The sequence below is a fragment of the Monocercomonoides exilis genome (assembly GCF_001643675.1).
Source record: "Monocercomonoides exilis strain PA203 chromosome Unknown scaffold15-1837935, whole genome shotgun sequence".
Lineage (NCBI taxonomy): Eukaryota > Preaxostyla > Oxymonadida > Polymastigidae > Monocercomonoides > Monocercomonoides exilis.
This window is the reverse complement of record NW_027150560.1, coordinates 366,168-382,042: the sequence shown is the minus strand read 5'-3', so window position 1 is coordinate 382,042 and position 15,875 is coordinate 366,168. Positions and strand designations below refer to the sequence as shown.

General features: G+C 37.5%; 7 protein-coding genes across 7 annotated transcripts; all 7 read right to left on the bottom strand.

Moving 5' to 3' along the window:
- Nucleotides 1–900: 900 nt before the first annotated feature.
- On the bottom strand, nucleotides 901–1,302 carry MONOS_16611 (uncharacterized protein; the record flags this gene model as incomplete). Its single annotated transcript, XM_067869506.1, has 1 exon — nucleotides 901–1,302. One exon carries the CDS (start codon nucleotides 1,300–1,302, stop codon nucleotides 901–903), a length of 402 nt encoding a protein of 133 aa, XP_067729881.1.
- Nucleotides 1,303–3,808: 2,506 nt separating this feature from the next.
- Nucleotides 3,809–4,573, bottom strand: MONOS_17389 (uncharacterized protein; the record flags this gene model as incomplete). Its single annotated transcript, XM_067870304.1, has 3 exons — nucleotides 3,809–3,836; nucleotides 3,874–4,332; nucleotides 4,425–4,573. The coding sequence occupies 3 exons, from the start codon at nucleotides 4,571–4,573 to the stop codon at nucleotides 3,809–3,811; spliced, it is 636 nt and encodes a 211-aa protein (XP_067729880.1).
- Nucleotides 4,574–4,637: 64 nt separating this feature from the next.
- MONOS_17388 (uncharacterized protein) lies at nucleotides 4,638–5,189 on the bottom strand (the record flags this gene model as incomplete). Its single annotated transcript, XM_067870303.1, has 1 exon — nucleotides 4,638–5,189. The coding sequence occupies one exon, from the start codon at nucleotides 5,187–5,189 to the stop codon at nucleotides 4,638–4,640; it is 552 nt and encodes a 183-aa protein (XP_067729879.1).
- A 2,834-nt stretch (nucleotides 5,190–8,023) lies between these two features.
- Nucleotides 8,024–8,323, bottom strand: MONOS_13145 (uncharacterized protein; the record flags this gene model as incomplete). Its single annotated transcript, XM_067865825.1, has 1 exon — nucleotides 8,024–8,323. The coding sequence occupies one exon, from the start codon at nucleotides 8,321–8,323 to the stop codon at nucleotides 8,024–8,026; it is 300 nt and encodes a 99-aa protein (XP_067729878.1).
- A 1,127-nt stretch (nucleotides 8,324–9,450) lies between these two features.
- Nucleotides 9,451–10,062, bottom strand: MONOS_13146 (uncharacterized protein; the record flags this gene model as incomplete). Its single annotated transcript, XM_067865826.1, has 1 exon — nucleotides 9,451–10,062. The coding sequence occupies one exon, from the start codon at nucleotides 10,060–10,062 to the stop codon at nucleotides 9,451–9,453; it is 612 nt and encodes a 203-aa protein (XP_067729877.1).
- Nucleotides 10,063–10,282: 220 nt separating this feature from the next.
- On the bottom strand, nucleotides 10,283–11,471 carry MONOS_13147 (uncharacterized protein; the record flags this gene model as incomplete). Its single annotated transcript, XM_067865827.1, has 3 exons — nucleotides 10,283–10,874; nucleotides 10,995–11,047; nucleotides 11,196–11,471. The coding sequence occupies 3 exons, from the start codon at nucleotides 11,469–11,471 to the stop codon at nucleotides 10,283–10,285; spliced, it is 921 nt and encodes a 306-aa protein (XP_067729876.1).
- Nucleotides 11,472–13,653: 2,182 nt separating this feature from the next.
- MONOS_13148 (uncharacterized protein) lies at nucleotides 13,654–15,140 on the bottom strand (the record flags this gene model as incomplete). Its single annotated transcript, XM_067865828.1, has 2 exons — nucleotides 13,654–14,739; nucleotides 14,832–15,140. The coding sequence occupies 2 exons, from the start codon at nucleotides 15,138–15,140 to the stop codon at nucleotides 13,654–13,656; spliced, it is 1,395 nt and encodes a 464-aa protein (XP_067729875.1).
- Between the last annotated feature and the right edge of the window lie 735 nt (nucleotides 15,141–15,875).

Here is a 15,875-nt window from a genome sequence, read left to right as displayed (position 1 = left end):
TGAAATCTTGTTGTCTGTTGGGTTCTGTCAGTGATGGAGTTGAGAATTGAAACATCGATTGTTGCAGAAGGAGCTGTTATCGGATAAACAGTTGACTGAGAATCAAAAGGAGATAGAAGCAAAGCAGAAGTGTAAGAAGATTCACTGTCGGAAGATGCATCGTTTGAACTTTCTGAGCTTTCTTTTTTTTCTCCTCTTCAAAAGCGAGCTCTCTTTTTCTTTCTCTCCCTCTCCCCCTTTCTCTCAAATACAGTCTCCTTCTCTCTCCTTCTCCTTTTGCATTTCATCCTCTGCTCTCTTCCGCGCATCTCCCAACACCAGAAAGTACTGTTCGAATTCTAACTCTAATGCCAGCTCATTTTTTGCTGTTGTATTCATCAAAGCCACTGTTATCGCAAGCACCTTTAGCCACTTCTCATTCAGCTGCCGGCTTTTTCTTCAGCTTGTTGCGAATCTCCTTAAACTTCTTCTCATCCTGCAATCTTCGTGCTTCTTCCTCTTTCTGTTCAAATTGGATTCTGCTCTGTTCAGCCTCTTCCTGTTTTCGCTTCTCAGCAAGCATCTTATCCTCCTCCTTCCGCATCTGCTTTTCTTGATCTGCCATTTTCTTCTGCTCGTCCCTCAGAATCTTCTCAATCGCCTTGTTTTCTTTCACTTTTCATTCCAGCTCCGTTATTCTCTGTCTCTATCACTCTTCAATCTCCAGCTGCCTTTTCTTCGCTTCCATTGGTGCTTCTCTCAGCTTCTCATACTCTTTCTCTCGCTGCATCTGAATCTCCATCTCACTACTACCATCCGAACTCTATCATTCACTCACCCTGTTGCGAACTGCAACAACACGTAATTTTTTGAGTCTCAGTCGTCTTTCAACTCATCTTCTTATGCCTTTTTCACTTCTGGTTAGCCTTTTATCTTCTTTCTGCATTCATTATCAATCGGTGTTATTTCCACAGTGAAATCTGTAACCTCTCCTTCTGAACAATTCATCCTCTCTATTTGCTGATTCCTCTTGTTCCTTCTGAAGCATTCATTCGTTGCAATGCCCCAGATCTTAGCAAATGATTCCTTCACTTTTCCTCTCGTATTCTCAGCTTGAATCTCCTGCTCCATCTCCCGCATATAACGAACCATTTCCTGCATGTCGTTCAACCTTTCGCCTTTTCGCTTCTGGCTGATGTGCCACCAGTTCCATCTCTTTTGTGGCTTCATCACTCCTTCCAACACATTCTGGATCACACACTGTGACAGATCTCCCTGCCGCTTTGGAACAACTTTCCGAAGGATGGCAATTATGCTCGGCATCCAAAGATTAGTCGAATAGATGTTTGCTGGTGCAATTGACTGTGAAATCGAAAGTGATGACAAAGAAACCTGTTCATCGTTTGGATTGAAAGACTTCGTAATATCTGAAGAAGCTGTCACTTCTCATGCAGCTGACAAAGTCGAAGAGGCAGAAGTGAGTGAAGTCGGTGAAGAAGATCAACTGATCTTTTGGTGTGAAATTGAGTCACATCAAAAAGAAGGTCGAGATTGTAGCAATTAAAAGTGATTAGAAATTGTTATAACGTCATTCGCTTGTCTGTTGAAACATTTTAAAACGTTGTTCGGCTTGAAGAAGTGGAGAAGAAACAGTTAAAAAAGCAAAGAAAGCAGACAAATAATTACAAAGATGATCGTTATTCTTCTTTTTTTCTTTTCTTTTTTATTTTTGTTAATTCAACGTTCCATTTCAGAATCTTTAGACATTTCTTTTTCTTTTCTTATTTCTTGAATATGAAATGTATTCTTTATATCAACAAATTTTTGTTGCTTCTTCCTATTTTTATTCACATGAGTGATTTTAATTTATTCATAAACAAACACTATATGGGGCAAGATATTTTTCTTCAGGCATTTTCATTGAAAAACTATGCACTTTTCATTGATTTTTTGAGATCAAAAAACATAATAAAAATGTGTCATTTTTCGATATACGTTATATGCCACAATTTTTAATGTTTTAATTTCAATGATGCCTGTTTTCGTTTATGTAAATCAAATTTATTTTGAAATCTGAGAAAGTGAAATAAAGTTATAAGTGAATCAATTTTTCTGTGCTTTTTGCAAAAAAAAGCTTGAAAGTTGGTATTTTCGCCCATATGCAAATAATCACGGAAAATGGGCGAGATATAATCTAGTTGACAGACGAGTTGAGCAAAAATGCAAACAGTATATGAAAAGCTCACTATTTCTAATTATTTAAAAATTATTGTTACTTGGCGAAACTTCGTCTGTCATGTTCAGTTTTAAAAATGCGAAAAATAAAAAAATAATGGGTGAGATCATTGATTTCATTTGCGTTTGTCCGTTTCTCCACATATGGGAAATTTTTTTTGAGATGATAATCTCGTTCAATGTTTGATCTTTTTTTGAATCTTTGTGGGACAACTTTTTAAACGCATTGGAAATTAATTAATATGATAAAACATCATTTTCTGTAATATTTTTAATACGCAAATTTGGATTGATTCAATTTTCGAAAATAACCATAATTGTTCGTATGTAAAGCATTTTCTTTTTTGCTGAGTATTATTCGGTCGTGCAAACTTTTTGATGTTCGAAAAATATAAATTTTCAATCTTTAATAAGTTTCATTTTCTTAAAATATATAATTGTTCATGAACACACATGAATGGAAGCTTTTCATTCTTTTCAAATTTTTTTAAGATTTCTCGAGATAAGCAATATAGCAACGACAACAAGCATAGAAGATCGGAAGAAGAATTAGAAGTTTCCACAGGTGTTGCATGCTGGATATGGTTTTGTTTTTGATTTTTGATGATTTGAACTTTTTTGTATCGTATTATTTTCCTTCTTTTCATTTGTCTTTTATTTCATTCAGCATTTTACATACAATATATATTTCAATCATTCTGTTTGAAACAAATAGCTTTGATCTTTGTAATGATTTAATTTTTGTTTTTTATTGAAAATTCATAAATTTATTTTTTTCCCGTGACATTCAATGACTTAGTTAATGAAAGATTGAAAAATTTGAAGCCGAAAAGAATGAATGAATCTTTCGAACAATTTTAAGGGGATGTCGTTTTTTTTTAATTGAAGTTTAAAGGAAAAAAAAATATGAAGAAAAAAAAACAAGATTAAGGAAAAGATGAGAGAAGAAAGTATTAAATGAAAGATGCTTGAGGTTTAATAGTTGAATTCACAAACATATGGAAATAGAATAGCTGCATAAAAAAAAGATAACAGGAAAGAAGTTGAAAGGAAAAAAGATAAAGAGAGAAGAAAAAGAAAGAAGAATAAGAAAAGAGAGAAAAAAAAAGAAAAGAGAGAGAGAAAAAAATAAAGAGAGAAGGAAAAGAAGGTTGAAGCAAAAAGAAGAAGTGGAGAGAAGAAGAAGAAGAAGAAGAAGAAGAAAGAGGAAGAGCAGGATTTGTGGAAGAAGAGACATTAGCGAAGACATTTTGAGTTGAACACAAAGAAAATCTTCCATTTGTTGAAGAAGAAGAAGAAGAAGAAGAAGAAGAAGAAGAAGAAGAAGAAGAAGAAGAAGAAGAAGAAGAAGAAGAAGAAGAAGAAGAAGAAGAAGAAGAAGAAGAAGAAGAAAGAGAGGAGAGAAAGAGAAAAAGAAAAAGGAAATAATAAAAAAAAGAATAAGAATGAAAAAGAAGAAAATGAAAGAAAAGAAAGATAAATAAATTGATAGATAGAAAGATAGATAGATAGATAGAAAGGAAGATTGAAAGATTGAAAGAAAGACTTCGAAAGGAAGAAGAACAAAGAAAAAAGGAAGAAGAAGAAGAGGGAATCAAAGAAGTGCTTGGAAATTGTGTAGGCTGATCAGCAGAGTTATCATTCCCATTCTGTTTAGACTGTCCAGCCAGCATTCTTCCATCTCCAATGTCTCTTCCTTTGAGCGAGTGCAGCACACTTTCGTCGTCCATCGACAGCTCCTTCCTCTTTTCCCTTTCGATTGCTGCCTTCTCTTTCTCCTTCCGCTCCATCTCCTGCGCCTTCTCCAGTAGTGTCTGCAGTTGCGAGTGCACTCTCGTGTCCTTGGGTTCAGCCACGGCTATCGAACGAGCAGAAGACTCCTTCAGAGCATCTCTGCTGAGCACAGCTGTATTCCTACCAAAGTTCGGAGGCAATGGATAATCATCATCGCCTTCGTCGTTCTTCCCTTTCTCCTTCGAAAGCATTGCCAGCGATGCTTTCTGCTCCTCTCTCTCTCTCTCTCTCTCTCTCTCTCTCTCTCTCTCTCTCTCTCTCTCTCTCTCTCTCTCTCTCTCTCTCTCTCTCTCTCCTTCTCCTTCTCTGCATTCCTTCTCTCCACTTCCTCAACAGTTCTCAGAATCTCCTCCTTTCGCGTGTTTTCCTCTTCGTCCAGCATTTTTCCATACAAAAACTGCACATTTTCCGCAAACACACTTCTCACAACTGCTGCCTCGCCTTTCCCATCAGCCACAATTCTTTTCTTCCTCAACAAAAGCACTCTTTCCTTCGCATAGTACTCGATATCTGCTTCTTCCTCATACACTCCACTCACTCCATACACACCCCATTTCCTCCTCATACGTTCCGCAATGTCTTTTTCTCCACTTCTCTCTTTCTCCTGATGCACCCAGATCGCCCTCTCTCTATCTCTCTCCTCTCTCTTCTTCCCCTCCTTCTCTCTCGCCTCCTCTCATTCCTCCTTCCTCTCTCGCTGCCTTCATCCGCTCTTTGTCCATTGCTGCCTTCGTGTTCTGCTTAAGCTTCGCCTGAAGAGACTGCAGATAGCTCGTCTTCAGTGTCTGTGCACCCGAACTGCCTCCAACAGAGAGAAGAGGACCTGTATAGAGAAGCTTCCGAGTGAAGAAAGACTCACCACGTAGTGTACCACCAAGGAAGAAGGAAGAGGAAGTTGAGAATGAGTTGGAAGAGGAAGTGGATAAATGTGCAGCAGGAGAGGAAGAAGAAGAAGAAGAAATAAGAGATGTCTTTGGGGATCTCAATGCAGATGCAGCTGCTTGTGACGAGTTGATTGAGGCATTTGAGCTGTCGGCTGTTCCTGTGCTTGCATAGCTCTTCACACTTCCTGTGTAACTTGCACCTTTCTCTTCATTCTCTTCTGCTGCTTTCTCTTCGGCCTCTGCTCGTCTTTTCTCTTCTTCTTCTCTTTCTTCTTCTTCTTTTGCCTTCTCAATCATCTTCAAAAGCGCTGTTTCTTCCTTCTTGTCTCTGTATTCAACAGCCAAATGAACATTCTGGTAAATTTTTTTAAATTTATTTTGAAAATAAAAATTGATGATGATATTCCAATGGAAAAAGAGAAAGAAATAGAAAATGATAAAGATAAAGATGATGACGACGATAATGATGATAGTGATAATGATCGAGAATAGAGAAGATGAAGATAAGGAAAAAGAAGAAGATTGAAAGGAATGAAGAATCAGAGAGAATAGGAAGAAAACGTTGAAATAAGAGAGGAGAGTTGAAGAAGATGTGAAGAAAAGATAACAGAAGACAATTCAAAAAAGGTTGAAGGATACGAAAATAAAGCGGAGAGGACGATAAAAAGAAGTTGAGTATACAAGACAACAAAGGAAAAGATGATGATACAATGCATGAAAATTAACAAATAGTATTTGTTAACAATTCAAAAATACTACTATTTTACATTTCAAGTTGATTATCAATTCGTGTAGATTTTGATGATGTTTTAAACAAATATATATGAATTATTTTTAAAAAATTAATTATTCGATGCTCGTAATCGAAGTGATGAATTGGCAAATCAGATCATTCCAAAAACAGTTTCGATCGAGTGATGAAACATGAAGGTTGAAAATGTTTTCATGAAAAGAAATATTATGATGTATTTGATGAAAGTGGTCAATTCTTCAAAAGTTGATCTCAATTGAAACAAAATGATTAACATTTGAAAAATAATTATCAATCCATGCAATGTTGAAAATTGCTTGATGACAAATTTCCAAATAAGCTTTAAATCTTTTGAGTCACAAGAAAACCTTTTCTTTAAAGATATTTCCATTAACTGTCAACTAATTTTCCTTCAAAAGATTATTCAACAATCAAACATCAAAATTGAAAGAAAGAACTGTGAAAAATAATTTCTACAGCATTCTTGTTCGACATCTTTGCATCCCACAAGAAATCCTTCTTATTCATTAAAATAGAGACTTGAAGATGGATTTGAATTTGCAATAAGTTACACTTCGCACACTGTCTCATTCTCTGCAAAGATCAATATTGAAATTGCATTTTCAAATGACGTCAAAAAATGCACAAATAACATTTCCTCACCAATATCAAAAATTTTTTTTAATCGTCAACAGAAATTGATTTTCGATTCCACAAACATTCACGACTTTTCATTAACGTGTTTTTATAGATTTAGAATGAACATTTGGAGCAGCTTATATGAAACTTTTGGGTCATTATCTTACAAAATCATTGATTCTCAATAAACCAATCGGATCAGATTAAAAAGTGCACCTGGGAGATATCAAACCATATCCAAGTCTGGATAAAAATAATGTGATTATTTTTATCTAATGCTTGATACCATGTCTTTTGCTTTTCCGATATAGCAAAAGCTGAGCATGCACTTTGAATCTTGCTTTATGATCAATGATGCATATGGGTGATTTTTTTTGAAATCATAAAAAAAGATCAAAAATCGAAAAAATAAAATCTATAGTGGTATTTATTGATCAAAGGTTTTAATAAGTTTTTTAAAAGTATTATGCTTTTATTTCTGTCATATATATTTGTAAAATTTATGTGAACAAAAAAACATACCTTTTTTATGTTTTTAGTGAAAAAGAATTTTTTTTGATCAAGTTAATTAAAAATTAGCCAAAAATAAATAAATAAAACTTCAGAAAAAAATAGAAGTTTCAAGACTAACTTTGCAATACCGAAAATTGGAAAATAAAAACAAAAAACATTGGAAAAGTTTGGAATTTTATTAAAATTATTATTTTTATGATTTTCAAATAACGACAATAGTTTGTTATCTTTAGTTTCTTTGGCTTCAATATCACAAAATCATTATTCCAGTTTGGTGCTTCAGCTTCAACAGCAAAACAAAAGATGGAACTGTGGAAAAGGAAATATTTCCAAGAATAACAACTGATTCAAATTAATTATCTCTTTCTATTTTCCTGATTATTTGGCGTTCAAATTTTCTTCTCTATACCATTAGTTCTTCATCTATAATTTTCTTTTATTATTTCTTTCATATTCTCATTCTGCATACTCACTCTTTCGCTCATTAATCGCCAAAGAAATTCATTCCCCTCATCCTGCACTTCCTCTTCTTTCTTCTTTCATTTCTTCATTAATTGCTAACTCCCCCGCCCTCTCCATCTCCTTCACCAACTGCACCATGACTAATGTCCATTCACCACAGCTGAATCAGCAGAATTCCACAGAAGGCTGGTGCTTCTCATTCGCGTCAAAATTCTCATCCGTTGCCTACGACCCGCTATTCCAAATCGACTTCTCATTCTGTTCATTGAACAGATTCGTTTTCACTTACCGCACCGTACACGAAATAAACAGTGAGCAATCAATGTTCACCTGTACAATCTCCATCCGCTGCTCGTGTTGCTGCTTTCTTTTGAACAAGTTCATCACACGTTGAGAACCAGACGGAAGCAGCTGCGTTGACACGTGTTGATAGCCATTGTGGTAAGCGCTCTAAGTATTCCATACATGTTGCGAGTATCGGAAGATGTCTATCTCATCCTCTTCGGAATCTTCTCCGTCACTCCCATCAAACATCCACTACACAACGAACGCTGCAGACGCGCTTTCCTCTCATTCTCTTCCAGGATAATCGACAATTAGCCCCTCTTTCTTCTTCTTCTTTTTCTTCAGCAGCAATTATAATTGGTAGATATTGTTAATTTCGTCTTTTTCGTTCTCTCAAATTGAACCAACTTAAGCTGTATATGTTTTGTGACTGGATCAGAGAAAGGTCCATCTGTTTCATCTGCATTTGGTGCTACTGTTGTTATGTAACTTCCATAGTTCTCAAAATTGTTCCCGTTTCGCCCATGACGCCAATTTTTATACCAATCCCTCTGATATCAAGCCATATCCCCATCCTCCTCCGTCTCTTCTTTTCTGTTTCTTCTGCTCGAAAGCAAGCCATCATCCATTTTTTCCATCTCTCCCATGTCACTTCCATATCCAGCTGTCCAGCAATGCTTCTTTCTTCCTTTTTCAGTGCGTATTCTTCAAGATTTGCTATCTTCTCGCACCAATAAGCAAGCTTGATGTGTATATTATCCAGAGCTGCTGCAAGCTTCATACACTTCTTCTACGTTCAATATCTCTCTTTCTGCTGCTCCTTCCACCTCCTTCTTCTCTTCTTCTTCTTATTCTTATCAAACATTGATTCATACACATTTATATATATTCATTGCTCCTATTCTCCACAGCTCAGAAATTATTTTTCCCTCTCCGAGATGTGTTCACTTTGCCTATCTTTGATAACGGCATTCGGTTCACGTTTTAATTTGAAACATTGTGTTCTAACAACCTTTTTTGCAACTTCCTCTTCTTTAAGCAAGACGTTTAAAACATGAAACAAAGAAGGAGATAGAGTTTTCAATTGAGTAGACGATGCAGGTGCATGCGATGCTGAAAATATTGTTTGGCGAATTTGAGTGGACGCGACATGGAGGGAGATCGGTAATATGAAGAGGCCGAGGATGGGAGATAAGTGGTGGAATCTTGAAGAGGTTGTGAAAGAGCGTCTGTCAGCAGAGCCAACAGAAATGCTGTCGTTGGCGAGTTTAAAAAGAGTGTTCTTCCATTAATTCCCCATATGTTCAGCAATGCCTTCGATATCAGATGCAGTAAAATGCTCAAGGAGAGCAAAAGGTGGGAGCAATGTGAGAAAGACAGGTGCGCAGGAAAAATGATTGATAATGCCTGCTCAATTGGCTCGTATTTGCAAAAGAAAAAGTTTATAAGTTCGCGTTTTCAGATTATTTCAAGCATTTGTTCTGTGTAGATTCAAATTCCACTATCGAGATAAGAAAAACTCAAAATATAAGTGAAATTGTCTATTGATCTGAAAATGTGCATGTCGCTGTGGAAAGTTATGTTCGAAGCAGCTTATGAACAATACGTGTGCGAAAAAACTCCCAACTGTTGTTTTTATCATGTCTGTTTCTGCCTCGTTTTTGTTGAAATTTCTCCCTCTCCCGCATTGGCGTCAGTGCCCTTCTGCATTCTGGCGTTCCTCTCTTTTCCCGATGCGATTTCTCAGCCCGCTTCACCTGGCTCAGGCGCAGAAGTGGGACATCCCCCGAACCCATCACTTCTTTCCGTCTGCTCTCCGCTCGTTCTCTCTGTCCAACGCTCTTGGCCTTCTCCTCCGCTCTTTCATCCATCTGATGCCCCAAGTCCTATCTTCGGCTCCACGCCAAATCAACTTGTCCACGATGTCAGCGAGCCAAACAGAAAATGAGATACTGTGGCTGCCGATGGCTCCAATGTCGTGATAAATGAAAGACGCTGCCCCTTCTCTTCGCTTGCTTTGTGCCGCACTGGCCGCGGATGGAAGCGATATGGCTCAAGCTCATCCAGTTCTGGTGAGCTCGGAGACGTTGCCTGCAGCGGCTCTCCTAATCCGTCTCCTGTGGATCCATTTTGTGCTTCAGCTTCCCCCTCAAATTTCTCTCGCTCCTTCTCCCCTTCATCCCCGTGCCCCTCGTCCTGGACATTGTCTTGGTCTTTTTGCTGTGTTTCCTTTTCCGCTTCTTTCGTCATTCTGCTCTGCCTCGCTCCACCCTGCTCTTCATGCTCCATGCTCTCTCCCGTTCCACTTTCTTTTTCATCTCCACTTCTGTCTTCTCCATCTTCATTTCCACTCTCATTTGCATCTTCGCTATCGCTAGTCCGCTCGTATCTCAAAATATGATGGCGGTGGTAGTAGTGTTGTTGGCGGAGGCTGTGGCAATGTTCATCGTCATCCACTTGCAACGTCTCCTCCTCTTCTCCTGACTGTACAGAATCCCTCAGCACCATCCTCTCCTCCATTCGGTGCGGATTAACGATGAAAACATTGAATGGCTGCGAATACAGAAATATCATCTCCTTTTGATTTTTCGCAGTTGCAGATGCAGACGCCCTTTTCTCCACCCCTTTTCCAAACCTTCTCCCTCTCGGCGTCTCTCCCTCAAAATCCTCCTCAAACTCCTCATCTCTCCTTCCTCTTCCAATCTTTGTTCTTCCCTCTGCCTCCTTTCATTCTCCTCTCTCATCCTCCATCCTGCCGCAATTCTCGCTGCCTTCTCTCCTTTCTCCTTCTTCTCCTTCTTCTCCCCTCTTCCCCTTCCTCTCTTCCGTCGTCTGCTTCTGCTTCTGATCGTCTTCTCGCATGCTCTTCCACACCCCACCCATCTCCCCTCCACACTCGCCCTTTCTGCCTCTGCTCCAAATAGAACTTTATCCTCGCTTCTTCTCTCCTCTGCCTCGCAAGCATCGTCTCGCTCATCTCCATTGCCCTCCTCTTCGCGTTCTTCTCTCCCAGCTTTCGGTTCAGCCCCCGTCTTGTCTCCCGCATCTTCACTGCCCCTTCCCTCCGCTCCCGCTCCTTCTCGTCCTCCCGCAGCATCACTGACACCTTGTACCCTTCCCCCACATTCATCTTCTTCTGCACCGTCGTCAGGCACGAAAGCTCCGATTCCTTAAAGAACTCCCCCCGCGACTTCAGAAGCAGCGTCGGCGACATCCCTTCTGCTTCCCCAGCTGCACACCGCCTCCGCAGCTCCTGCTTCCCCGACAATGCCCGTTCTGCCTCCCACAACTCAAACAGCCCAATCGACTCCTGCACTTTGAACTTCCGCAATCTCCATTATCATCATCTCCACAATATGCTCTTTTCAGTAGTGGAATCGCAATGGACAGATACCACTGAACTTCATCAGCTTCTCTTTCAGGTGATTCCCCCCTTCCCCACCACGAAATACGCCGCCATCACAGACAGATCACATGACAGCACAACATTTGGCATCAACATCACCTTCACCAAAAAATAGATCAGCCAATATTATGTGCGTCACTGCCTCCAGATACTCTGCAACCCCATGCGCTCAAAAGATCGTTGCGTAATGGAATTGACCAGGTGCTGCAGGGTGCAGCGCCTCTCCACATACGCGCACCATCAGCACCACTGCAACAAACGAAGATATCATTATTCCTGCTGGCGCATTCAGTTGCATCGACAGCGGCTGGAACACATGCTTCACAACCAGGGACGCGCACATACTCCGCTCCCATGTTCCACACATCTGCAGCCCAACATCAGTCGGTATATCTTCCTGTGGTAGTGCCTTTAGCTGTGCTATGTCGTCTGTCCCAATGACTATCCCTGTAGAGAACACAAACGAAGAAGTCGAAGAAGAGGCAGAAGTGTGCACAAATGTTTCTATTCGTCGGGCTTCCATCAAGACTAAAAAAAGAGGATACACATTATTTCACACAAAAATCAAAAGAAAATAATAAAAAAAAAATTGTAAATATATTAATTCATGCCTTTGAATGCTTCAGTCCCAGTGTTTTGAATTGAAACAAATTAATCATCATCGATTCAATTTTCTTTCTTCTCTTCCTCTTCTTCTACGGTGGCATCCTAATTATCAAATCCAAAAACCACCTCCCTGATCAACTTCCTTCCTTTATTCTTTTCCCTCCCTCCCTCTCTCTCATTCACACTTCTCACTCTTCCCAATGAGCTGCAACAAAACTCTGCTTGTGAACACATTCACAAAATGAAGAGGAAATAGCTGCATCGAGGCAAGCTGGAAGAACACAAAGAGGAGGATCTTGCAATCAGCGAAGGGAAAAATGTGAGAAGGCAGAGATAAGGAATGGTGAAAGAAGAGTGATAGTTGATGAGAAGCATGCTGAATGTGCTCTGATTACATGCACCTGCCGCAATTGAAAAGAGTTGAGAATTCGCATTCGCCAGGTTGTTCAGTTCGAGATTACCCTTGAAGAGATTGGCACGCAACGGAGAAGACACAGATATCCAGGAAAAAGAAGAGGAGGAGGAATTGCAAGAGAAGATGCATTTGATGGTCAAATGAATGTTTGGCAAACAGAAACACCAAATTATCAATGTCAAGCTTGTGGTTCGCAAAAATTAAAAAATTGTTTCAGAGCAGAATTCAGATGCAGCTGGTCAAAAAATTGTTTGATGTCCGAAAAGTATTCAATAATTGAATGTCTCGTTGTTGGCTGTTCTCCACTCTTTTGAAGCAATTGCGGAATCAGAAATAGAATTTCGTCGCTTTCCATGTCTGTCTTCCCAGTCTGAGCAACAGGAAAACCTTTTAAATATAACCTATATTTTAGGGTTCTTCTTTTTTCCAATGAATTGTTGCCTTTTTTGTGATAAATATCCTTCCCTTGATATTGCCAGCCACTTTCCTTGCCAAAAAAAATACCCCAAACTGCTCTCCCTGCCTAACATTCCAAAATGCTATATAATATTGTGCAGATTTTGTCCTTCACAGAATTCCATCCTCTTTTGTCTTCATTCAATGAAACATCAGCCAAATTTGTTTTCATCTCTTGCACCAAATATCATGTATCTTCCGTAACTTTATTTGATTCCCAATGACTATATAATAATCTGCTCCTTTCTCATTATGATGCTCGCCAACGAGAAGATTTGTCAAATGATCAATAAGCAAGGTTCCTTTTCTTTGAAAAGGAAGCAAACTGAGCAGTTTTCCAACATAATGAAAAAACTGTAATATTATCATAAATATTACAAAATAGAAAGTTTAAAACAAACCTGTAAAAAGTTCGAAAAGAAAGTGGTTTTGAAAAAATGAAAGAAACAAAACTCCAGCTTTAATCAGAACCATATCTTTTTGAATTCTTGAGTGTTAATCGTAAAAAAACAAATATCAGAAAAAAAAATTGAAATGTACATTTTGTTGTTGTGCGTGCAATAAGAGTTAGCAAACGATTTTTTTCAGATTTTAAAACGCCGTATTCGAAGAACAAAAGCTCTGTTTCTTCGTCCAATCAATGAAAATGACTGAAATGACAGAATCCTCAGGGGTCTTTTTTTTGCATAAAATGATTGCTTTCACAATTTTAACTTCATCTATTGCCAAAAAACTGCATTCTTCTACCTGCAATTTTCGCCCTTTACAGCTTATTTTTTTGATCTTTTTTTCGCAAAAAAAATAAAATAAAGGGCATGATCTTCAAATTCATTGAAATTAATGAATATTCATACTTGATGATTTGTTATTTTTTTAATATATTATGCAATGTTATTGTTAATAATTTGATTTGTGAAGAGTTATCAGATGTTTATAATGAAAATGTTTACTTTAATCAAAAGTCTGTTTTTTTGAGTTTCTTGTATTTTGTTTATTTTTTATTTTTTTCCTTCAATTTTCTAAGATTTCAAACAATTTTTTATTTCAGAAGAATAATATCAAATGAAAAAAAATTAGAGTCAAAAAAATTTGGTTTTTTGAGAACTTCATTGAAAAGGAAACAAAAATAAAAAAAAATGAAAATTAACTGAAATGTTAAAAAAGAGAGAAACAAATAAAAAAGAGAACTTCAAATAAAAAAAAAAAATAAAAATAAATAAATAACAAATTATTCAATCGTTTGGTTTATTCTGCAAAAGCACATTGCTCCGCTCCATCCTTCATTTGCCATCGCTTTCCAATATGCATCGAAGAACTTCGAATTCACACGTGAGACTAGTCCATCGTTGCACTCCAACAGTCTTAGCTCCCCAGTTGATTCATCTATTCCATCAACGACAACTGCAATAAAATGTCCAATAGGCAAAGGCTTCATAGAATGAAGGATATAACCAATGAAGGAAAACTCTGTCTGAGGAAAGTTGAACGAATCATATGTCTGTTGTTTCGCTGAGCCAGGTTTCACCACCATTGATTTTGGAGTCGATCCATTTCCGTTGAAAGTTATAGTTTTTGGAGGCGGAATTAATGGACAATGATCTTTAAAACTGTGATAGATGGAAAGAATCTTGGGAAATCTGTCTATTTGATTCCATTGCCAAAAAACTGTTCTCCTCCCACAGTAAGAATCAATACAAAATTCTTTATCAACCGTTTGCTCCGTCGCTGTTAAATATTGATTCAGCCCCTCAATTATTGATGGATGATGAATTGCCACATACAGTGAAGGGCACTGATTGTGAACACGAACATGATTGCAACTCCCACACAATTTGAATGATGACTGCTTCACAGTGAAATCCTTCTTGATATTGCACCCCTCCGTTGCTGCACTGTTCAAAACAGAATTATAAGCTGTTGTAATTCCCATTGGATCAGTAATGCTCCCACCATTTCTTTCGATGAATGATTTGAATGATTTCGTTCCCCAGATTTTACTGGTCACGCTGTATGAACGGATTGCTCTGAACAGTCTTCCAAAAATAAATGCCCCTCCACGCTTCCTTTTGACGTCGCAAGTCACCCCAAATGAAGCCAAACACTGGCAAACTGATGCCAAGGCACACGACGCTCCAAAATTGAACAATTCCCTTCCACAATCACACAACACTTGAACATATGAGCGAGATTCTTTTGCACAAGGTCGAGTCGGGAATAGCAAAGAAGGAGGAAATTGAAAAAAACTTCCAATCTGAGGAACTGTTGATAAAATGGAAAAAGGATTTCCTAAAGCTTCAATTGGTGTCTGTCGCTTCTGAACAACACACAAAAAAATTTATCAAAAAATTATTGATTTGCCTGTCAAAATGAATCAGGCAAGTTCAAAAAAAATAAAAAAAAACAAACCTCGAGTTCTATTTCCATCTTTCCTCCTTTAATATCATTGCATTTCTTTTCTTTTCTTTTCATAAAATCTTCATCACTCTCTGACTCTTCCTCATCACTTTCTTCTTCTTCATACATTTGATCAGCAGCCTCATCTTCGTCTGAAGAAATGACACTGCAACATGAAGTTGAAGACGGCTTCCGTAATGTCAAATTTGTCGATTTTTCTTTTTCACACTCCATCATATTATCTCCAATGCATTTGATTCTGTAAGAAAAATCCTGCTCAAGTTCTTGTTGTGAAAACCATTCAGTCAGGCACAGCAGCATTTTTTCTTGGATATGCGGGTTCGATTCATTGAAAGGGAGCTTCATCTTCTGTACGATTTTGTGTAATGGTGCTTATTTTTAAATGAATATAAAAAATATAAAAAAAAAAATAATAATAAAGAAATTAAATGTTAAATAAAACAAAAACAAAGAAACAAAAAATAAAACAAGAAACAAACATCCAAAATTTTTCATTAGATTATTCAGAAAAATATTTCCGTTTGAAGATTTGCAAAAAAACTCAAAGAGCACTTTATTCGCATGATCAATCGACATTTGTCCAAAAAAGTTTGATAATGAATCAACATCATTCATGATACTGCTTTTCCGCAAGCTTGAATGAATCCGAGAAGATCGAGAGTAAGACAACTTCTGACAAGACATTGAAGAATTCCGATGAATGGGACACATCAGATTTTCATTGATATAATTTTTAAAATAAAATAAAATAAAACTATTAATCTTAAAATTAATTATGATCTATGTTTTTAAAATAAAGTTCAAAATCTTATTATTTATCGAGAAAATGTGATAATCAAAAACGAGAATTTTTCAATGAAACAATGAAAATGACTGAAATGACAGAATCCTCAGGGGTCTTTTTTTTGCATAAAATGATTGCTTTCACAATTTTAACTTCATCTATTGCCAAAAAACTGCATTCTTCTACCTGCAATTTTCGCCCTTTACAGCTTATTTTTTTGATCTTTTTTTCGCAAAAAAAATAAAATAAAG